This window comes from Anser cygnoides, chromosome 8, assembly GCF_040182565.1.
Source record: "Anser cygnoides isolate HZ-2024a breed goose chromosome 8, Taihu_goose_T2T_genome, whole genome shotgun sequence".
Taxonomy (NCBI): Eukaryota; Metazoa; Chordata; class Aves; order Anseriformes; family Anatidae; genus Anser; species Anser cygnoides.
Genome location: NC_089880.1, coordinates 11,773,943 through 11,797,249, shown reverse-complemented (window position 1 = coordinate 11,797,249; position 23,307 = coordinate 11,773,943). Strand labels below are relative to the sequence as shown.

Sequence of the window (23,307 nt, the reverse complement as noted above, 5' to 3'; positions counted from 1 at the left end):
GGGAAGCAGCTACAGGCCAAAAGTTAACCCACACCCGCTGAGTCCTGCCTGCGGTGGGCGTCAGTCCCATGGGAAAAGGAAACCAAGCACTCGTGCTGCCCAGTGAAAAACCCCGTTTGGGCAAGAAAATTTCAGGAGGCAATGGGCTGATCTGCAGCGTGCCTGCCCTGTCCAGGGCTGCCCTGGCACAGCGGTGATTTGGGAGGACACCCCTGTGGATGCGTGCACGTGAGTTCTCTGGACACTCACTTTCAGCATAAGCTCGGTCTCTCCATCACATCTGCGTGCTCCTGCCCCCTTCCTCCACCCACCCTCCCTCCCACCTCCCCTTAAGCACAAGTCCACGCGTAAGCCCAGGCACGAGCCCCGTTAGCAGCCAGGCTCCTGTCAGCACCCACTATCTCCTGTCCTCAGCGAACTGCTTAAAAATAACAGCGGGGGGACATTGCTCCACCGCAGGCATTTTCCATGGGGTTAGCACGGCCAGACTGGGTCATAGGGCTGCTTTGGGCAAGACCCTAATAATCCTCTCCTCAATTCCCAGCACCGTGGAGATGGAACCGCTCCGTCCCAGCTCATCCCAGGTCCCACATCGGGGTGCTGAGCTTTGGCTGAGCACCAGGAGAAAGCTTCCAGACCCCTCTGTCCCGCTTTGGGGTGCTTTTTGGGGTGCTCTCCTCCTGCCCAGCTGGGGAGCGAGCACGCCGCCTCATTGTGCCGGGGCAGGGAGGGTTTCGCTGGCCGTATTATTCCTAGCTGGCCTGGAGTCCCGGCAAAACAAAAGCTCCTTCCTTGCCAAAAGGAGGGCTGGTGAAAGGCAGCCACTGCAGATGAGGGCTGGGCTGTCGTCTGGGCTTCCGAACTCTACATTTGGGTGTTTAAATTTAGCCCTAGATGGGAATTTTGCAGACGTGAGCCCTTCTGGTCAGCCGGCAGCGCGGCCAGCACCGACAGGAGCTTTTGCCACGGGCTGTGCCCAGCGAGCGCCCTTCCTTCCCGGGGCAGACCCCTGGCCGCCCACCAGAAACCACCCAGACGCGCTGGGGGGAGCCGCGATGGCTGCACAGGGCAGCCCATTTTGGGGTAATCTGGGGTTTTTTTGGCCACCTTGAGACAAAGGAAGACGCCTGCAAATTTTTCTCTCCGCTTCAGGCAGATGACCAGCCTGGCCACAGAGGACACTCCAGAAGCGGTGGAGATGTCAGGAGATGATGGAGGCACTAGCAATGCCTTGTGTCGCCTGCTTTTTGCTTGAAAGTCTTGATGGTTTTGGCCTCATGCACTCCAGGCCTTCAGGCTGCCCATCCTTGCCCTGGGAAGGGAGCCAAGCCCCACGCTTCCATTTTATCACTCTTATTGTCTCTCGTTCTCCCAGAGCATGGTAAATGGCTTCCACGAAAAAGTCTTGCTCACAGTGTTTCTCCCATCCGCGTTTAGACCCCCAGATAAGATGGATGCTCTTTTTTCCCCCATATACATGATCTACACAGCCACGTTTCCATAGTGCTTGACCTCACACCTGGGACGCTGGGCACGGTCCAACGCTTACCCCAGGCTGCCCAGCTCCGTGGCCCCTGCTTGAGTTGGCCACTGGAGCCAAAGCAGCCAAATAAGAAATCAGGAGGAATGCTGTTTATTTGCTGGAGTTCTGCAAACAATTAATATGGCCTTGTCCTTTGGATGAACCTGGTTTGGTAAGGATCCTATTCGTATTCCAGTGATTCCTCAAGAACAGAAAGTTGAGTGCAAGCAAGCAATCCAGCTCCTGTCTGCTCTGTGCCTGCAGGCTCCTGCCCCTGGGCAGAGAGATGCTCCCAGCTTTCACATTTTTTTTTGCATAAATCCAGTGGCGCATGCGAATTACCCTATAAATGAGGAGGGAGGAGCAGGGAACGGTGTGGAACTGCTCCTACACAACACGGCACGAGAGCATTTCATACATCATTTCTCCTGCAACTGCCTTCCCCAGAAATCCAGACCCGTCATGTTCAGACCTGATGTATGCGGCCACCGACTGGCTGCTAAATGCTAGACAGTTGTAGCCAATTCCTTTATACCCCCAAATTAGAATACAAGGATAATGCAAACAGCCTAATGCCCAATCCTGTGTCCTATTAAAACTGGGGGGGAAGCTGATCCTCTCCACACACAGCTCCCTAGGGATGAGATGGGTTTCACTGCTCTGCAGCAGGATTCAAATGCTGCAAGAATGCTGCACAGAAAGCTTTTGAGCCCAGCAAGTCTCTAGGAGACACAAGAGTAGCTTTGTCGACAGTCTATCAGCCCTCTTTTTCTTAAACAGCAATTCTGACTCAAAGATAAATACACAACGCACACAGAACTATGTGCTTCTCTCTAGGAAGGAATCTGCGAGCACACACGGCCATGCACAGGCTGGGAACGGCAGCAACACAGCCAGCTCTGCCTTGAGAAACTTCTCATGATGAGGGGAACCCCGTGCCACTGTAAGGTTTCACTGAGTCGCTTGAAATTTTGCTCTGCTAAATTTGTGGCCCGTCAAGAAACAGGGATGTGAGGAAGGTGCTGCCTACCGCATGGGAGTATCTTAACGCAGTCTCATAATCAAGCTTAGATGCTCTGCTGAAGTGTTGGTTGATCCCGAAGAGCCTTGAATGAAGTTTAACTCTATTTAAATCAATTCCGTTGTTCCTAAAATACCCACCTTTTCCCTGAGAAAAGGTTCTGGTCACTCAGAACACCCATGGGGAGCAGAGCTGAGTTTCATGGGGTCTTTGCCCCGCAGAGACTTCGTGTTGTTCCTCCAGGGTGGGCTGGGCTTGGAGACGGATTTGATAACCGAGCAACACTACTAAATCCACTACTAAATCCACTACTAAATCCACTACTAAATCCACTACTAAATCCACTACTAAACCCAAAAGGAAAATTAGCAAGCTATGGGCATAACAAGAACATTTTGCAAACTCAGTCTCCATTGCCCAAAGTCACGTCTTTGCTTTAGGCTCCCAAGAATCCCTAATATTTCTGCAAAGGCTTATTTGGCCTTGGCTGAAGGAACATGGTTTTAGACTCAAGCTCCTCAGGGTCAAACCCTGTTCTCTGGCTGCAAAGTGCCACCCCCTCACACTTCTGTGTGGTTGTGTAAATATATAAGGCAACTCACTGGGTTTTTAACACCCTACTGATTTATAATCAGGTGTGCACGAGAGCAGACCTTCCTGGGTCAAATCAAAGAAAAAAAAAAAGAAGACAATGGAGGTGATTTTTGTGCTTTAAACACTTCACATGCAGAGAGGTGACCCTAGCCCCCCTGCACACCTTGCTGCACAGGTCACGGTAGGCATCCCACCAGCAAGGATGCGGGCTGGGGCTGGTGGGGAGGACAGCCCTGCCTCGCCAATCCCCCCACCGGCAGCTCGTGTTGCCAGGGCCTTCAGGTCTGAACCTTTGGAAATTAGGTAAAAGGGCTGAACGCTTTTTTCCTACCCTCCCGGCAGCCCCTGGCCTAGCACAAGCCCTCTTCCTGCTGGGCGCGTGAGGGAAGCAGCTGGGATGAAGGATTAACTCTCACCGTCCCAGGGGTTTTCCAAATACACGGAAAGAGATACATCCGAAGGACTGATGGATCCCCTCCAGCTCCCGAAATAGGGATGGATATTAAGTGGATTTCATTCTGGAGGACAGAGCTGCTTCAAAATCCCACGGGATGGGATTTTTGCATCCCAGGTAGAACTAAGCATCCCTATGCTGAGGAGCATCCTAGACCTGGAAGGACTCAATGCACCCTTCCTGGAGCAGTGCCAACAGCCCAGACACCCACTCGTGATGCCCCTGGGCACGTGAGCGTGCCCTCCAGCTGGGAGTGGAGGTGGCTGTGCGCTGGGCAAGGCCGGCACGCCGGTGACAGAGGCAGCTCCACGCTGGCATCACACCCACCCGCTGCCCACCCACGTGCTGACGCTCGCCCCGTCCCGGGAGGCAAGGCATCATCACCCACTCACCCCACGGCCACGCATCCCTCCCCGCCAGGACCACCCATGGATGCTCCTCGAGAAGCCCCCATCCTGCCGGACCCATCTGCGTGCCCCACTGCCGCGTTTCGGGGCTGGGGAGCTCTGCGCAGCCAGCCTCCCCCAAACCTCGTGACAGCACGGCCGGCATCTCGCTGGCACGGGTTCAGGAAGCTCGGCAGGGCAGGGGAAGCACAACAAAAGGCCCTTTGTTTCTCCGGCCTGGTCCCAGCCCCGCTGTCGCACCTCCCAGGTGGGGTCACCTTTCCGCGGAAAAGCCTCCAGCGGAGCAGGGGAGCTGGGAGCGATCCAGGCAGGATGCGGCCCCAGGGATCCAGCAGGGTCCTGTCCCCATCCCTGCCCGTCTCCCACCCAGTGTGCCCCTTTCCCGGAGCCGTGGAGCTGAGAGCTGTGCAAAGCACTGCATGTGCTCTATCTTCTCGCTTTAAGCCCTGTTTACATGGGAAAGTCATGAGGAATAGGCTTAAAGGTGTCAAGCACCTGGAGTTTGCAGGGAATTGAATTATCTCCTACCGAGACAGCTAGGAAAACCCCAAATTGCTGCTGACACAGCTGCTTCTCCAGGTCTGCGATGGAGCCACAAACCTCCCAGCCAAGCACAGACCACGAGCAGAGCACCTGGTTTGGTGCTGGCTGTGTCTCTGCTTGCACGCTGCTTGTTTTCTTTCCTCTCCTGACAAACTCTGCCTTGCCCGGAGCCTGACACCAGCCCCGCGGCCACAGCAGTGCCAGCACTGATCAGAAAACACAGTCTGTCTGCCTGCGGGGATCCCACCGAGAAATAAATCTCCCCTCAGCACCGGGGCCAGATGTAGCTACAGCAAAAGAGGACCACTTGGAGAATATCATCGTGTTCTTTGTCTGCTCTCTCGGCTCCCCGCGTGGAGAAAGCCCACCCTGGAAAAAAATGCCCTTGGCTACTAAACATCTGCAACTCCTATAAAACATCAGCTGGGGGCATTAAAAAGGAAAGTGGGTTCCCAGCAGGGGGGACTGCGCTGCCCAAGTTCTGCTTGGCTGCTTTTGGCAGCTGGGAAGCTGGGAGCTGGGCTCGCCTGGCAGCTCACGCCTCCGCCGCCACCACGAGCTCCCGGCTGTCCCCGTCCCCTCCCCGTGCCCAGGGGAGCAGCAGGAGCCAAGCTGGGACCCGGTGGGGTCGTGCACCAGGTGCTGCTCCCACCCCAGGCTTTGCTGCTGAACCATGCTAGCAAAAAGGAAAATGATTTTTTTTGCAAGCTGTCTGCCACTTCAACATATTTGAGATGCTAGAAGCACGCATCCCATGCCCCAACTCCTTTTGCTTTTAAATAATGCCGACTTCAAGACGTGCTGTTAGGAGGAGCTGGAGCAAGGGCTGGATGCTGAGTGCAGGCACGGGTTAAGAGCTGCAGCGTGGAGCCGTCTCCTCGCTGCATCGGCTCCAGCAGTGGGCGAGAGGCTTCTTACAGGCGGCTGTGCTTCCCTGTCCTGCCCACAAAGTTAATCATTTCTCCGCTCCGCTGACGACAGACTGCAGGAACATGCTCATGCTCTGCCTGGCCTCGTTACTCAGCGCTTCCTGGTCCTCCTCCTCCTCCTCCTGTGACCAACGGCAAGGGCTTCGATGGGGCAGCAACCTGGGCTGGTTGAGCACGCAGCATCCCGCCTGAAGTGCCGTGCAGTGACAGCCACGCACAGCCCCCTTTAGCTCCCAGCACCAATAATCGTGCTATGTGGTGGCAGGCGATTAAACAGCATCTCTTTTCCCCCTGGGGTGAGCGAAACAATATTCCTCCCTGTCTGTGCAAGAGCAAAGCGATGGGAAGGATGCAGGGTGGAGTAAAAATTAATGAGGTGTCTCCCCCTCTTTCGATTCTCTCTTGCCGCATAAGGTTTAATGGTTGGAACGCAATCTGAGATCAGCAGATGTCAGCAGAGCGGAAAAAGCGCGCCCGTGCAAATGAATTACAAGCCCAGCACACCCAGCCAAACCTAGAGATGGAGCAGAAACGTGCAAGGCAGTAAACCCTGTGCAGCTCCTAGGAAAGCTGGACCAAATCAGACAGAAGAAGCCATCCCTGGGCACAATTCACTCACCAGCCACTCCTGCTACCTCCACCATGACCGGGCACAAGCCACCACTATTTCCATTCTCCTGGAGTGAGCATGGAGGTGCAAAGCAGGGAAAAAGCTCTGAGGGTAGCAGGATGTCCAGAAGAGGGCCAACACCTCCTCAGGACACAGGTGCCCCGTGGCAGGGACAGCCCAGGGAACGGTGAGGGCATGGGGCAGTGCTTACATGGGGGCAGCCTCACAGGGCAGGTGCCCGCAGGCAGCAGTGCCCACGGAGCAGCTCCTGCCTGAGATGAGAAGGACCAGCAGCACCCACAGACACATCTGCTCCCACTTTCTCTGCTTTCTGTGCTGCTGACGTTCAAAACAAGGACGCGTATTGCATGCTTCAGAGGAGGACTGTCCAGCAGCGAGAGCTCAGAGACCTCCTTGCACAACCAAAATCCCACCCAGCACAGCCCAGCTCCTCACCCTCCTCCTCCAGCAGACACCAGTAACATCATACATGACTATTCCTGTGCAAAGAGCACCTCTCCTCCCCAGAAACCCCCAAAGAACCATGTCACCAGACTGGGAGCCCAGTTCAAAGCTGGTACACAGCACCTCAGCACCGAGGCCAAGCAGAATTGCACCAATTTCCACCAGCTGTAGGTCTGGCCCAGCTTAGCTGAGAACACTTGATCTCTTCCCAAAGCGCTGCCAACTGGTTGAAATACAGCTGCTGCTTAAATAGCACCCACAGAAAATCAAAAAAAAAAAAAAAAAAAAAAAAAAAGGGCCTTCCATTATTTACAACAAAGGGGAAAAAAGACAAGTATTGCAGCATTTGCTTTAGATTTCGTTTGAGCATTTTCCACCGGGTGCCAGCAAGATCTGCAGACTTCTGCAGAGCCTGCTTGGCATCACTACCTTGGTTGTGCTGAGCCTTTCCAAAACCCCAACCTTTGCAGAGATTTCTGTTTTACTGAGACCAGCAGAAGCCCCGCGTTGCAATGACATGATCCCCTCCAGCTCGAGCAACCCCAGCAAGCCCAGGCTGCCTCTTGGCAAGATGCTACGTGGACAACCGCTGGCTTTTGTTTGGAGAGGACCACGTAGGCTCGTGCCTGCCCAAGCAGAGGCTCACGCTGCTCCTAATCTCTTAATGAGATATTTCCTCCCAGGTCTCCAGCCCACAGTGGCAGTGTCGCTCGCTGAGGACTGGCACAGTTGTTTGCCAGAAGGGAAGGCATCCATGCCGCAGTGAAAGCATTTTAAAGAGCGGATGGAGACCTTGCCAGGAGAGCCAGCCACATGGAGAGGTGGAAAAAATGGAGCCAGTTAATCACCCCGCATGTGTTATCTGTCTGGATGGAAAATAGTCTGAAAATATCTTGTATTTCAGGGCAAGCGCATAGTTTTCGGCGATTCAGCCAGCTGAAGCCCTGGCCTCTGAGCTCCTGAGTCGGGCTGAGCCCTGCTCCAGGCCCAGCTGTTGCAGGGCAGCTTCCGAAATGGTGCCGACACCCCGACAGCACCGCCTGGGCATGGCTGCCCAACCTTCAGCTTGATGTGTGGCTCAGGGCCCCCAGCCAAGGAGAGGAGTTGAGCACAGCACCTTCTGGGGGTGAAGGAATGGTTGGTCCGAGCATTTGAAGGGCACCAAGTACCTGCACGTCTCTGTGCTCTCCAGAATCCCACAGGTTCAGTTCAGAGGGGGAGGAGGACCCTGCTTGCTCCCTTTCCCACTGTTTTAGGCTTTTTGGCCAAGATCTGGATCAGGGCAGAAGCAGCTGAGCCATTCCACCAGCTGCTCAGCATCTCCACAAGCCATGAGGATGGGCTACAGCCACCCAGCTTGTGCTGAGGAGTAAGCAGCCCGGACCTGGATCTGATTATTAATTCTCACTTTAACAGCATGTTTAGCACTGGGGAAAGCTGCCAGCAAAAACTCTGGAGTCTTACCCACCCACGAGACCCGAAAACACACGGCAAGGCATGACTGCTGTCAGCTTCAACCCAAGGAGAAGAAGTGGGCCTTTTCTTCTGAACTTGGGTGGCCCATGCCTGGTGCTGAAGCTCATCAGTCCTGAGTGCAGGGGCTGAAGGAGCTGGCTCAGGCTGACGGGGAGCCCACGAGCACCCTGCCAAGCACCCACTGCTGTCCTGAACCCTTCAACCAGCTGGGTGCGGGATCTCCAGGGCTCCCCAGGTTGTAGCAACATAGAATGAGCTGGGCTGGGAGGGACCATTAAAGGTCATGTAATTCCAACCATCCTGCCTTGGGCAGGGACATCTCTTGCTGGATCAGATTGCCCAAAGCCCCATCCAACCTGGCCTTGGTTTGACAAGGGTAGAAATTCCTCCTGCAGATGTGGCACCCTTGGGGGACAGCCAGTGGTGGGACAGCGTGGAGAAGCAGTCAGCAGCACCAGCGTGGCCTTCCCCAGGCTCTGCACCCTACCTTCTCAGCGTGCAGCCCCTCATGCCGCCGTATTTCGGCCTAGAGCTGTAGAAGTCTCCACTTCCATTTTCTCCCCCTCGAGCCTTTAAGAATAAGCATAACCGAAGCCACAGGGCACGGAGAGTTCAACAAGCACAGCGGGAGAGGAAGGTCCCGAGGCGTGGTGTGCAAGCCCGGGCCAACCTCCCCGAGCGGCCAAGGACCAGGCTTGCGGAGAGGAGCGGTGGGCACAGCCTGTTGACAAAGGGAACGACGGCTCCGCACCAACGAGCTGGCTCCTGGTGGGGGATTAGAAACCTGGGCACGGCCCTCCCGTTCCTCCCCGCAACCCGGCTGTGGCTGGAGGCAGGGATTAGGCCCAGCGGCAGAGGAATGCGGCTCCTTCCCGCTGCGGCCTCCAAGTTGGCACCGCGTCCCTGCTCAAGACGCGGCTTACATAATGCAGCTTATGAAAGCAAAATAGCCCGGCCATGCCAGCCTGTGGGCAGGCCAGGATGGGGAGGAAAAAAGGGGAAAAAATAAATATACAAAAAGCCTGCGCAGCCCCCTTGCACTGCTGCCCCAGCAGATGCAACTCTCTTGCACCATCTCAGCAAGGAAGGGAGGAAAACAGCAGGGAGGGAGAAGGCATAGGAGAGGAAACGGCCCCAGTCCTCCAACAAGGATGAAGATCTGCAGTCCTGGTGTTCCTTCTGGAGTCTCTAGACATGGCTTTCCCCCCCAGTTTCCTGAACTGTTTCTCCCCAGCCAGGCAGGCTCCCATTGAAGCCAACCCAGGAGTGCTCTGCATGCAAGGCCCCTGCTTTGTTTTCAAACCCTCAGCAAGTCCAGCCCACCATGAGTTCCTCGGGAGCCTGGGTGCTGGTGGGGAGCTCCAAGGAGTGGCTCAGGGATGGGGTAATTTGGCCATTAATAGCTCTGCCAGGAATGGTCTTCACTAACTTGTGTGCATCTTCCCTTTCACCTCACCTCACGAGTTTCATGGTTGCTGACAACATGTCCACCTGCACCCTCTGTCATTTTTCAGCACCAGAGCAAGACAGGCAGAGCTAAACCAAATCCTGTGTGGCAGCAAGAGAGCGGATGCCTCGCTATATACAAGCAAGGGCTGCTGGCCAAAGGATGCTGAAGCGCTGGTCCTCAAATCGTCATCCAACTCTTCCCAGCTGCAGAAGCACGTGGGCTGATACACACAGCCAGCTTTGGATCAGCCATCACCCCAACACAGATGATCCACTGGCTGTGTTACATACAGGCCTAGATGTCCCAGGAGCCTCATGGAGAAACCTCATGCGGGTTCGGAGCAGCTCTCAAGAGCAAGAAGCTTTTGTAGGTCACAAGCTTTAGGTTTTCAGCAAAGCGAGAATCTGGGCTTGGACTGCCCAGCTCGAACTGGGGGAATCTTTGCATTGAGTCCTTGGCCAAGGAGGCAGGAACATGACAGAGCCTCTGGGTTTTAGGGGCTAATCCTCAAGAAGCACCCAGCCCCAGATCTCATTCCCTCCAAAGACATGGCCAGGCACCTCCAGGCAGCTGGGAGAGGCACTGACCCACATCATCTCCACCAGGGATGGAGGAGACCCTGGAAGTGCTTCAGAGCAGACAGCAGCAGGGCTGGGGCTGCCCAGAGCCCTCCTCCACATGTTCTCCTCAAAGTCCTTCACGCAGGAGCAGGGCACAGTCCCTGAGCACCCAGCTCTAGGGCAGAGCAGATCCACAAGGAGCGAACCAAGATCACCATTTCCTCATCACCAAGTGACGCCCTTGGGCACCCAGATGGGTTGCGCCAGCTCCATGACCCAGTGACTAACAGGCCCCATGATCCACGTGAGCTTGGGAAAGCTGTTCTCTCTGTGCCTCATATCCTACAGATTGGCCCCTTTATCAGTAAACAAACAGGGTCAGGGATCAGCCTAAAAGCCACAGGAGCCAGCAGGGTGAAACCCCCTTCCCTGAACACCACACCACCCTGGAGGAGCTGCAGGAGGCATCTCAAGGGAGCAAGGCAGGGCTGCTCTGATAGCACCAGGCTCAAGCACGGGTAGAGGATCTTTTACTCCAGCTTAGCAAAAAGGATAATCTAGAGAGATCAAATAGGCCCACTAAAATGCAAAAGGAAAAAAAGAGGGGGGTAAGGAGGACAGGGACTGGTGTGAGCAGCATCAGGGCACAGTGAAATTGTGAAAGGGCAGAAGAAACCCAAACAGACACTCCTGATTCATGAGGCGGCTTTTCAGGAGGGAAAAAAAGACCTTGCTTACTCACCGTAATTGGGTTACTAGATCCTTGTGCTAAATGACGCTGTGAGGGTAATCTTGGTTAGCTCATTTGCTGCAGGCTGTATTTGAAGAGAGTTGTGGCTAATCTGATTTTGATTGCCTTAAAATTCAGTTATAGGGAACCAAGGGAAAAGCGTGGCATGTGAGCAGATGTATTAATCGTTTTGGAGCAGGCTTGTCTCATAAGCTGGCATTTGATTAAAAGGGAATGCACTTCAAAAAGCTGGTGCTATTTTTGGCTGCCTTGTTTCAGAGCAGTCGGTGGTTCCTGACACCCTGATGCGCCCAGCAAGCCCTTTGGGACCGATACCTGCATTTTCCTGTATTTGGTGAACCTTTCTGTATAATTGTTCACATTTTAAGGGTGTGTGTATAAACACAGAAAAGGGATTCACTTCCTCCTGGGAGGCTTAGATTAAAAGCCAAAATGTTTTATATAAATACATAAACAGTAAACTCAGCTTCTGAAGATTTCAGTCGCAATTTGCAAGAGCCCCATAGTCTGAAGAGGAAGCCTTTCTACCACACATAGTTGGGAAAGGGCAGTTAGGTGGCTGCAAAGCAGGCTCAGCAAAGAGGCTTTAGGCAGAAAGTCAGAAAGAAATGTCTAGAGGAAAGGAAGGATTTTTCCTTCTAATTCATTATAGGCTTTTTTACATATATTTTCCATAATCATCTGAAAGCACTCTTTGTTTCAGGCCTGTTCTCAACTGGGTAATTGTCAAGGGAGTGAATAAAATGCTTCCTCAGCTGAGAACAAGAGGTGCAATTAAACATCAACCACCTGTCCTAAGTTTATGTTCAAGGCAAGGGGACGAGCACAGGGCTGAATCCCATTCCCATCACCATACAGCCATATACTCACAGCCCTGTGCTATGGGATGCTGGGGCACAGAGAGTGTAATTTGGGGCCTTGGTGAAGAAGGTGCTGCCTTGAATCTTCCCCAGAAGGGTGATGCAGAAGACAACTTGGCCCACAAAAATACGACAGCAGAAACAGCCTCACCAGCCCAGCAGGATGCTTGTGTGTGGTTAAGGCATGGTTAAGGATGGGAGCTGTTAAAGTATCCACCCCTGAAGTACCCTGCGGGGAGCTAGAGTAGTGCCATAGGCTAAATAAAGGACTCTGGGAGCACCATGACACCTTTCTGCTACCTCGCTTGCTTTTTTGTAAATGCCCAGCCTTATACCAAAGGTGCATTAGCAGTATTTCCTCCATGCAAAGAATGGGAAAGGGCCTTCTACCACCCAGCCCTCTTTTTTCCAAGAATTTTGCTGCAATTTTACTTTCTGTGGGATTCCTAGGTCCTGTGGAATGTGTGTGGAGGCAGCTGGGGAGGCACACAGACACCTGTGCTTATCACATAGTACAGATGTTCACAAGCCCCAACCCTTTCCCATACCAACAGAAACCCCTCCAGTCAGGGCTGGACCATCACCCACCATAGGATCAATGGCCATCTAAAAAAAAAAAACATTTTCTGGAGAGCCTGCACGGGGGAGGAAAGGGTGGTCTGAATCCAAAAATACCCACCCCATAAATGAGAAGCCAAAACCCACCCCGTGTCAGGGTGAAATTACCTTTAAGCGCAGACAACACACATACAAAAGAAGGCGCCAGGAAGATGCACAGAAAGGAGGAAGCCAGAATTAATATTTTGATCTTTTTTTTCTTTTTTAATTATAAAAAACTATTCGGAGGAAGTCCAAATGCAACGGAATATAACTGGCACCATCTAAGTGTAAAATCCCAGACCATTTGAAGCTGCCGGCAGGAGCTGGGAGGGACTGGTCACCTCTCCCTTCTCCCAGCCACCACCACAGCCAACGGCAGCGGCCCGAGAGCCAGGACACAACAGTGACATCGACAGTCTCCGTAAAACCACTCAGTTTTAGAAACTAAGCACATTATTGGAAAAAAAAAAAAAAGTAATCTAAAACTTGTTTTTCTTTATCAAAAGCCCTGCTTTAGTGACATGCTGACCCCACTGGTAAGGGTGAAGCACCCATGGCTCTGTCCAGAACACGGTTAAGTTGACCAGCCAACTCCTAGTTCGGAACGCCTTCCTCATGCTCATCTACACGCACGTGAGCGCTTTGCAGATGCTCGAGTTACAGCAACAAACATTTCTGTGGGCTTCCCGGCCCCGGGAACCACCTCCTGCAAACTCCACTCGCGTGAGGCTTCTCCACTGAGCCCTCCAAGCTCCCCCTCAGTCCTCCCTGCAGGCCCTCTGACAGCATCGCCAGGAGCTCTGCCTGCTCTAGTGGCCATCATCATTTTTTTCTTCTTTAAAAAAAAAAAAAACACTTTCATATATATTTTTTTGTTTGTTTTCATATTTAAATAGAAAAATACTACTTCACTCTGTGTTATGAGCAGGAGATCAGTTGACTTCCAGCGACAGAACAAGTTCTCCTAAATGCTCCTATGCCGAGCTCGATGCCAGAAGATTCCTAGAAATCTGAAAGTGTGGCAAGAGGTCACAGATTTCCCCACCACAACACACGGACAGGAGGGAGCTGGGCTCCACCACAGCTCCTGCCTGCCCTTCTCTGCAGAAGGGCACCAAGCCTTGGGAACCATTGGCCTGCAGAGAGCTAGCGCTGGGGCTGGCACCCAAATTTGGCTCCTGGGGAACTCGGCTATAGGTTTCGCTTTCCACTTGTCTGCTGGCTTAGCGTGTGTGCGGTCTGTCCCTGGAAGCCACTGGATCCCATCAGATGTACAGATGAATTAGACAAAAAAAACAAAAACAAAAAACAGTGGTTAAAAATTCTCTAACACCCTCTCCTCTCGCCTTTTGAAGAGTCAATGACAAACAGACATTGATAAAACTAAGATTTGCCCTCCTCCCCCACCTCAAGACAACAAGAGTTACTGAGACACGAAATGTGTTATCTTGTACCCTCAGGATTACATCTAGAAGGGAAGTTTAGGGGTGCGGGAAGCGTGGGGGGAAGGCGGTGTCTGTGGGCACAAGTCTGCTTAGTTCTTGTACTCAAAAGGCTCGTCCCCAGTTTCGTTGAGGAGACACGTGCGGACCAGGGCCTCCGTCACAGCGTAAGGGTCACAGTTGGCAGAAGGCCGGCGGTCCTCGAAGTAGCCCTTCTTCTCATGGCCCACGTTCCTGGGGATGCGGATGCTGGCGCCGCGGTTGGCCACGCCAGCTGAGAACTCGTGGATGTTGGACGTCTCGTGGAAGCCCGTCAGGCGCCTGGCGTTGTCCAGCCCACCCTTGGGGTCGTAGGCACGGATGTGGTACTGGTGGCGCTTGCTCAGCTTCTCGATGGCCTCTTCAATGTGCCTGCGAAGGGAGCGGGGAGGGTTCAGTGAGACGGGGGGGTATGAGCTGAGCCACTCGCCTGCTGCATCCAAGCGGCAACATGTTCATCCCTCTCCCCGAGCCACTTCACGATGAGGTCTATCAGCCCCCTGCAGCTCACTTTTCTGACCATCTCAACTGGCGGCTTCTCTCCCCTCCTCCTTCTGACCTGGGTTGTTCTTGGAAAAGGAACCTTGCAGGCTGAGAGTGTCTCCTGGGAGTGCTGGGTGTGGGACAACATTGGCTTAACCCATATCCAAATCCCACGGGCTGCATCGCTGCCAGGGAACCTGCTCTCAGAGGGGAGATCTCTCAACCCAAGTTTCTATTAGGGAAGCTGATGTTGGTTTGTTATCTCAGGGCACCAGGGAGATTAAAGCAAGACAGCCCAGCTTCCCGGAGGAAACCTTCACAGAGCTCCACCATTGTCCAGTGCCGCGAGGTCTCTGCCCACACTCTGCATGCCAGCCCCACACGGGAACTCAGGTTTTACATTTCCAGAATCATCATGTTTAAACCAAACATGTCACTTGCTTCCAGCCTGGCCTGGACAGAAGCAAATGGTCTCTTTCATGAATAAAAAATGTCTTTGCTAAGTTTGTTTGTTTACAGCACTGACAGATGAAGAGCTGTTACAAACTGCTGCATCCTGTCCACCCGTGCTTCCATCAGCACTGATGGAGCAGAACTGCTGGTTCCATTTCCCACCCAGCACCAGCAGGAGTGTGACATTACACAAAAAAATAAAAACAAACAAAAAAAAACAAACAACAAAAAAACCAACAGTGAAATCCAGAAGAAAGGCTAACACAGAATGCCGAGCACCACAGTGATGTCTCCCAGGCAGTCAAAAGCTCTGCAAAAAGCTTGCTGCTACCAAGCCCAGCTTGTGCCTAGCAAAGGGATGCTACCAGCACATCTCAAAAAACTTACTTGAGACCTCCGTCTTCTCTCATGTTCTTGGTGCTGAAGTTGGTGTGACAGCCAGCCCCGTTCCAGTTCCCAGGGATGGGTTTGGGATCGAAGGACACGATGACGCCGAAGTCTTCACACACCCGATGGAGGATGAAGCGTGCAATCCAGAGGTGATCCCCCATCTCAATCCCTTCACATGGCCCTACCTGGAACTCCCACTGCAGGAAGGAAGAGTCGTGCTCAGTGGTGCAGAGACTTTCATGGTCAGACACTTCCCACCCCCTTACGCTCTGATCATTGGCAAAAACACCAGGCAGCAAAAGCTCCTGTTGCACTTGATTTTTCTGCACTATCTCCTCCCACAAGGCACCTACAAATTTACCTGGGCTGGCATCACTTCTGCATTGGTTCCTCCAATTTTCACACCAGCATAAAGGCACGCTCGGTAGTGGGCCTCCACAATGTCTCTGCCATAGGCTTTGTCTGCCCCTACACCGCAGTAGTACGGACCTGCAAAAGCATAGATAAAAAGCAAGAGGAATGTGAGCTTCCAGAAGGAAAAAAGGCTCAAATTCAGGGAAGAACAAGGCTCAGCATCTGTTTTTCACAGAAGATCGCTAGCAGAGCAGAGCAAGTCCCTCTGACAGCCTGGGCTTGTGCTTTGTCATGCTGGGCAAGAGTTTAAATCACCCACAGACTAACAAGTTGAACAGCACATTTGGATGAGGCCAGTCATCATTTTTGCCTTTCTGTAACAATTCTAATTTCCTAGATTAGCTTTTGACACTATCCTGCTTGCCACTGTCCTTTCAGCCCTTGAAAGGCCTCCAGTCTCTCAGCTCACTAGAAACATAAGCTGAATCACAACGACCGCAGCTCAAGCACGGCGGTGAATGCTCCTGACTTGTCCCAGTGCTGACTCCTAAAAGGTTACCTTGGGGTCCAGGGAAGCCGTTGGAAGGCCAGCCAAACGGATGTCCATCTGTCCCCAGAAGCGTGTACTCTTGCTCCATCCCAAACCAGGGGTGCTGGTTGGACACCATATCCATAATCCGCCTACAGGTGTGCCGGAGATTTGTCTCTACAATGGAAAAGCGGCAAAAGGCTTTTTAGGCTCTCCACTGCCATTCCCCATTCCCCATTCCTACTTTATCTACAGTCTGAGTCTCAACAGCACTAGTGGAGAGGAGAAGCCCAGGACCAATATTCCATCCGAATCTCCACCACCAGCACTTTGTTTGCTTTTTATTTACAGGGTAGGGATTATTTTTGACTGGCATGAGACTGAAGGGCACCAACCACACTTGGGTAGGTCTTCCCTTTTCCACCCCCATCTTCTACCAGCTCCCCCTCCCCAGAAACACCACGTCCACCAGAAGGTCCATTCACCTGCCGACTGGCGGTTGTACTTGAAGACCTCGCAGAGAACTAGTTTGTTGGGATCCTTGCGAAAAGGGTCCCGAAACATGGCAGCAGGTCGCAGGTACATGTCACTGTTGGAGCCTTCGGCTTGGAAGGTGCTGGAGCCATCGAAATTCCACTCGGGGAGATCTGGGGAGAAGAAGCAACCACTGTGAGCCAGGGTCCACCATCACTAGGAGGACAAACTCCCTGCTGCCCTTCGGTATCATGGAGGTGCAACTGCCTACAGGCAACGAGCCCACAGTAGGTTTCACCCTGGCTCAGCTGCTTTTGTTCCAAATGGAAAAAAAATAAAAAAAGAAAAACAAGTAAGAAATGGGGGAGGGCAACTCCCCAGCTCTGCAGCCACCCTGCGAAACACGAGTTGCTGGGCTGCTGGCCAAGCCCCAGCCGGCAGGGCAGCGCTGGGGCTGTTTCCCACCTCCCAGCCGCCACAGGGATGAGCAGGGCACCCAGGCTGCTTACACACGGGGCGCTTGGGGATGGGGGGAGAGCAAGTCCCATAGGGTGCCGCACAGGCTGAGTCTCGTACGGAGGAGAGACCTGGCGCACTGCTCGCCAGGTCAAAGCACAGCGGGAGCAGCAGTGAACTCTACCCGGGCTATGTTATCTCCTCTATATCCTGGGGGGAGAAAGTGGGAGGATGGGAAGCACAAAGATTTCAAAGGAGCTGTGCCAACCACTCCCTTAGAGGGAAAAGGGGAAAAAAAAAAAAAGATAATTCTGCTCAGTCACACACAGTATTTTCATTTCATAACTGTCTCCAGCCAGCTCCATGGCAACCTGGGGAAAATCCTAATGCTATTATTGTGTAAGCTGGGACTGTTTGTTCTGAGGGACACAAGCTCTTAATTACACCGGATAGCTCCATTCTTTCCCCTCCACTTTCTTCTGCCAAACTACTTCCGGCCAAAACGAGTACTTGAGAGTCAATGGGGCCGCGGATCCCCTGCCAACAGCCCCCTCCACCACGGGTACAATGCCAGGGCCGGGCACCCAACCCCTGCCATCGCGCTTCAACGCCACATCTGGAGCTGGGAACGTCCCCCCGGGGCATCCAGGGCAGGAGGAGACAGGGGGAGGATGAGGAGAGGCATCTTCATCTCCTGCCCACGCTTCCTCCCCAGCCATCCTTCCAGCTCAAAAAGGGAGAACGGCATCCTTGGGGATCCCGCACCTCTCACCTTCAAGGCTCTTGGGCTCGTGGTCCAGCGTGCGGGTTTTGCAGCGGAGGTGCTCCCCGGTCCCATCGATCCAGATGTACATGGCCTGGACCTTCTCCCCCTGCGGCAGCTTCATGTACATGTGCTTGATGGCTTTGCTCAGGTGGGAGCTCGCCGAGGTGGCCATGGCTGCAGACCGGACGAGGGAGTTCCTGCAGGGAAGATGCAAAAGCCAACCCCAAGTGTGAGCCTTTCCCTTGTGCTCCCAGGTTTTTCCACACTCTGTTCCTGGAGGAAACTCAACCACGGTGCTGGCTGAGGTCCCCTGTGGTCCTGTGCCACCCCGTGCTCCAGGCAGAAAACCCAGCAGCTCACGCCAGCACGATGCTCTGATGCTTTCCAAGTATCCCATAAAATAACCAACCTCCTGCCCACATCCTGTCCTGGCAGGATTCTTATCCACCGGCCGACAGCCTTCGAAACTGTGTCTCCGCCAGGTGTGAACTTTTTACCTCTTAAACACGTCCGTGCTCACTGCTGCTCTGGAGCGGGGCTAATGCGCAGGGAGGCTTAGCTGGGGCTTTCTTAATGTGCTTGCTTCAGCACGGAGGGCTTGCCAGCCCCAGCTGCCTTCCCAGATCAGCTGGTCTGAAGTTATACAAGGCTCGTCCGGGGCGAGGGAAAGCAACAAGCCCTGCGCACCCGCGTCCGGGCTGCGATGGGGAGCCCGGAGGGGCTCTGGTCTGGGGGCCAGCCCAGCCTTTCCACCAGCCCCCGCGTGCCAGGACCGCTCGTGTTTGCAAGGAGGGGAGGACTGGCAACGCAAACAACATAAAAATTCAAAACAAGTTGGGAAGTCCGTGCTGAGAGCCTCCAAAAATTCAAGCCTCCCCAGGCGCTCTGCAGGGGCTGCCCGGACCGTGCCTCCCCAGCGAGACCCCTAATGTGGGGGGCTCCTCACTTCCAAGAGATGAGACGTGAGCATCACATCTCTCTCTTTGCAGCTGCTGCTATTTAAGCAAGCAGAGAGCGAGCCTCGCAGGAAGAAAGAAAAAAAAAAAAAAAAGACAGCCAAGAGATTGTTTTGAAGACAAAACTGGAGCTGCCCCTTGTCCTCCTCCCCCCGTCCCGGGAGCGAAGCAGGAATTTCCCCTTGGGATATCAGCTGGCAAAACAAAGCGGCCGAGCACCGCGGCCCTCCCCCGCCCCGGGACCCCCCCTTCCCCCTCCCGGGAGAGGTTTATTTTATTTATTTATTTATTTATTAATTTTTACCTGGGCTCGGCTGCGGGCAGGGGCTCGGCGCGGGGCTCCCACGCTCGGCTCCCGGGGGCCGCGCCCGGCGCCGCTTTATGGAGCCGCAGCGCCGGCCCCGCAGCACTGATTGGGCACGGGGAAGCGGGGCCGGGGGAGGCCGGGGCCGGGGATGGGGCTGGGAGGAGGAGGGAGCTGGCAATCGAGCCGGGGCAGGGGGAAAAAACAAGCTCAGCGCCCCCCTGGGCTGCTCTGTCCTTTTTTTTTTTTTTTTTTTGGGTGGGGGGTGGTGGCGAAAGGGAAAACGAGCCCCGTCTTCCCGGCCGCTGTTGTTTTTCCTTCGCCTTTTTGCTGCCCTCCCCCGAGAAACTTAAGCCCTCTTGTCAGGCACTTCTCGGCAAGCAGCGGCAGCAGCGGCGGGAGCGGATCCAGGGCTTTCCGCAGCAGTTTACATTAGCGGCTGCCTCTGCATAACTCGCAGGCATGGAAATGAGTCGCCCTGGGTAAACAGGGCGAGCAGGGAAAGGGGGAGAGGGGAACGGAGCCCCCCGCCAGCACTGGGTTGGGGGGCGCCTTTTGGGGTTTGGGGGACTGGCCTCGCCTGCACGATGCCCCTCTGGTGCCTGGACTTACAGCCTGGCCCCTCGCCGCAGAGCACTGGCACACGAGGGAGGAGAAATTCCCCAACCCCACCATGGGTCCGGGAGCACCCACTTGGCTGCCCGGTATTTTTCCGCCCCGGGAGCTCGTTTTCAATCCCATCCCCACTCGTGCTCAGCCCTCCACACACCCCAGCGTGGGCTCCCGGGGCAGGACAACGATGCCAGCGCGCGCAGGAGCCGCCACGCGTGCACACACGAGTACCAGGCCAAGCACACGCCACCCACACGCCTGCCTCGGGGCAGCCCCACACCACCGCCAGCACCACAATTTGCTGTTTCTCAAGAAGCCCGACTCTCCTTGCCACCACAGCCCCCATCGTGAGCACCTGACCTCTGCACAGCCACAGGCTGGGGACAAAGTGGCCTGGGAGAGCCGGATCCTCAGCCAGGAGGAGGTGTAACCGCTGGCTAAGGACTCACCTTGATTTATCGCCCACCTTGAGAGCCAGGTCCCCTCCCTCCCCACGGGGAAACCCAGCTCAGTCTTCACCACCACCTTGCAGCAGCCACAAGCTGTGTTAGTCCCCCAGGGCTGGCCAGGAGGGAGGAGAAATTCAGGTGCTTGTCACCTCCTCACATAGCTCAGGCAGAGCAGCGCCTCGAAGCCTTACAGCAACTGCTTTCCCCCAGTACCCAGCACATGAAGAGAAGGTTTCCATACAGAAAGGTCTTGGATCAGATACACAGCCCATTTGGGGATGAAAAGGGGGCACCAACATCAGCTCCAGGAGGGGGACAAGGTGTTCCCCCTGCGGCCCCAGGCAGGGCAGAGCCGGGGCTCCCATGCCGGGTGTCCCACCAGGGGATGTCTCCCTCCCTGCCCAGCCCTCATTTCACCCCCTGGTCCTGCCCCCAGGCTTTGTCCCCCGTGTCACCCCACAGGCCCGAATGCTGAGAAACCCAAAACCATGCCCAGCCTTTTGCCCTGGGCTCGTGGGGTAGGTTTGTTTAACGGGGACGCTGCCAGCTCTGACTTTTCGGAGACATGCTACAGCTCCCAGCAGCTTTGGCCACCACGGCTGACCGCACAGAAGCCCAGGGCACCCATGGGTGCCTGTCCCTGGGTGGCTCAGCCCCAGATGTTTATGGGGCGGGCGAGCAGCACCCATGTGCTGCGGGGCCAGCGCCCTCTCCCGGGAAGAAGACCAGGGAGAAGCGGCCCCTGCCTGCTCCATGCTGCTTGTTTACCGCCTGCCTTCCCCTCCTCCCCTTGCGCGCTGTGGTTATGGGCTTGTTCTTTTTTTTTTTCCCTTTTTTTTTTCCTTTTTTTTTTTCGGGGGGAAGCACGGCTCGGGCTGCGCCTTGGCCCAGCTGCGTGCTCCAGTGACCCTTATTGTCATCAGCATCCAGGCAGACAAAAAAACCCTCGCCGGGGAGCGGGACGAGGCGCGGTGCCAACAGGTGACACCTCCCAGGGGTGGGTTGCCATCGGCCTTCAAAGCGCCCCCGCTCCGCGCGCCTGGCGAGGCTGCCGAAGACAATGCAGCGCTGCAGGGGCTCGCCCCGGCTGGCACATGTTTTTCTCCCTTCCTACCATTAATCCGTGGGAACACCTTTATGCGCCCGCCGCGACACTTCCCTCCGGCTGGGTCCGTATCCTGCGAGGACTGCCAGGGCTGAAAAATGCCTGGCGAGCTCTGAGGGTCGGTCACGCTGGACTTTGCAGCCTTCTGCCTGTAAGGCAGCGGTGCAAACCCAAAGGGAGGTCCCTGATCTCCCCATGAGAGGGTTGGGGACCGGGATGCTCGAGCCTCAAGCAGCTGGCATGGGACATGCCCTCTCTGATGTGCACCTGCCCAGCATCTCTTTTCCCATCCTCCGTGCTCACGAATTTGGGAATGCTTTAAAGTGCAGCACTGTCACACCACAGGGAAAAGAAAAAATAATAATAAACAAAAAAAGAGGGGATTAAAGGGTTAAAAAGGCAGAAACTGAAATTTCCCCATGACCTGGGGACAGGGGCCCCTCCCCAGCTGCCCGAGGGAGCACAGGACTGGAGGGGGGCCCCTTCGGGCAGGGCTCACTGCAGACCCTGCAGCAAAGGGCTGGCCCCAACAGATTGGAAACCACGTCCGCTAAGCACAGGTACCCATTTGCCTTTCACGTACACCAAACACATTTCTTAAATCCAAATCCATCATTTCTTTAAGATACAGATGTCTCACAGGGAGGAGGAGTGGTCCATTTTGTTGTGACCGCTTAGATCCTAGAAGGAGGCCTGATGCACCCAAAACGTCCCAGCCTCTCGCAGCGGCAGGAGGAGGGCGAGAAGAACATCTCCCCCCTGTGCCCAACAGCTCAGACGTTCCCCAGTTTGATCTACTGCCTTCAGACCACCCTGTGAAACCACTGTGTGCTGCGTGGTCACATGTAGGGCACAACCAAAATGCACTCAAGTGAGACCAGGGACCAGCCAGATGTCCTAGCAACGTGTCACCTCCACCTGCTTTCCCAAATTATTCCCCTAGCCATGCTGAGGGCTGGTGGGGGGACCTGCTCCCACGTGGCCACCACCTCATTGCCACCATCCCTGGGACCTGCACACCCTAGAGGGACTCACGGGGCTGGAAACGCAACCCTTTACCCACGGGTTAACAAACCCAAGACCTCAGCGAGGCAAACAACTGCTTAATTAATTAACTAACACGTTGCCCTCAAACAGCGGTCACCCGGTGAGGATGGGGAGCTCACCATGGTGCCAGGGGACTGACCTTGTGCGAGCAGCGGTGGCCAACCGGTCTCCCCGGGAGGGTGGCAGGAGGCTGACGAAACCCCCCGGGGCAGGGAGGCGGTAGCTGCTCGCCCGATAAGCGAGCAAACATTGCAGGCTCCGCAGCAGCCCCATGCTCCCTTTGAAGATGCTGCCAGGGTCAAGGGTAGCCAAGGGGTGGTGACCAGAGGGCTTTCCAAGGCAGAGCGAGCTGGCGATTACCTGGGCTGCGCGGAAGGGCGATTTGGAAAAGCAGATTAACAAAAACGTGCAGAGGCAGATGCAAAAAATAAACAAAAAGAAAAAAAGAAAAAACCTCCCTCCCCAGGCAGCTCAGCTGCAATAGGCACCGATGACGCGTTTAGGGGAAGAGGGGCCTTGGAAATGCAGCAGCCAGGAAGGCCTTGTGCACAACCCCACAGTTGCTCGCGCTTCCCTCCCCGGCCCTTTCTGCCCCGTATCCTCAGGAGGCTCTTTGCAAAAGGGGCACGGAGCATTCCCTGCTCAGGGCTCATCCTGCTGCAAGCCCAGCACCTACCTGCAGGCTCTGCCCTCCTTGCATGCAGACCCTCAGCGGCAGCCCAGCGCCTCCGGCGAGCCGGGCACGGCGCTGCGAAGCACGTGCTCTTCCTTCAAGCGCGGCCAGGGGAAGCTGGAAGAGGAGAACGTTACGGGCAGGCAGGATCGGGGATTTGAGACCTAGAAATTGCTTGGCTCTCCTTGCTCTGCGCAAGGGTGGAGAATATCCCAGGGAGCGCTCAGCGCATGCCTTTCCCTTGCAGTTGGAAATTGGTCACAGTGTGCATTGGCAATTTCTTTTCTTTTCTTTTTCTTATTTTTTTCTGTTCTTTCCTTTTTTTTTCTTTCTTTATTAGTGCTGTTCATGCTGCTAAATGCACTCCCAGCTAGGTCAGGGCCACATTAACCATGGCTGGCAGATTAATTTGAGCCTAATACACATTACAGCTTTGTAAGAAGGAATGCAGAAATCCTCAAAGTGCTGCCCAAGTGCGTACAGTGGCCGGATCAGGGCCTGGCGCTGTGCATTATTCAAGGCAGCTGCAGTAC

The 23,307-nt window shown here is 54.7% G+C and overlaps 1 protein-coding gene across 2 annotated transcripts; it reads right to left on the bottom strand.

Annotated features, from left to right (window-relative positions):
* Nucleotides 1-13,083: 13,083 nt before the first annotated feature.
* Nucleotides 13,084-22,262, bottom strand: GLUL (glutamate-ammonia ligase). 2 transcript variants are annotated; one of them, XM_013199452.3, is made up of 7 exons: nucleotides 22,241-22,262; nucleotides 17,635-17,825; nucleotides 16,418-16,579; nucleotides 15,963-16,109; nucleotides 15,411-15,538; nucleotides 15,047-15,246; nucleotides 13,084-14,095 (listed from the first exon to the last, which is right to left on the bottom strand). In XM_013199452.3, the coding sequence occupies exons 2-7, from the start codon at nucleotides 17,798-17,800 to the stop codon at nucleotides 13,777-13,779; spliced, it is 1,122 nt and encodes a 373-aa protein (XP_013054906.2). In that variant the 5' UTR covers nucleotides 17,801-17,825; nucleotides 22,241-22,262; the 3' UTR covers nucleotides 13,084-13,776. The 2 variants fall into 2 exon arrangements, with proteins under 2 accessions (XP_013054906.2, XP_066857433.1); XM_067001332.1 differs by lacking the exon at nucleotides 22,241-22,262 and adding an exon at nucleotides 18,889-19,011.
* Nucleotides 22,263-23,307: the final 1,045 nt, after the last annotated feature.

Bases quoted from the DNA above. Each gene is read 5' to 3' on its own strand.
- GLUL (XM_013199452.3), bottom strand. From the start codon at position 17,800: ATGGCCACCTCGGCGAGCTCCCACCTGAGCAAAGCCATCAAGCACATG. The intron at 16,580-17,634 runs GTGAGAGGTGCG...TCTTCTCCCCAG, and splicing joins CGAGCCCAAGAGCCTTGAAG to ATCTCCCCGAGTGGAATTTC. The intron at 16,110-16,417 runs GTGAATGGACCT...TTTCCATTGTAG, and splicing joins GTACAACCGCCAGTCGGCAG to AGACAAATCTCCGGCACACC.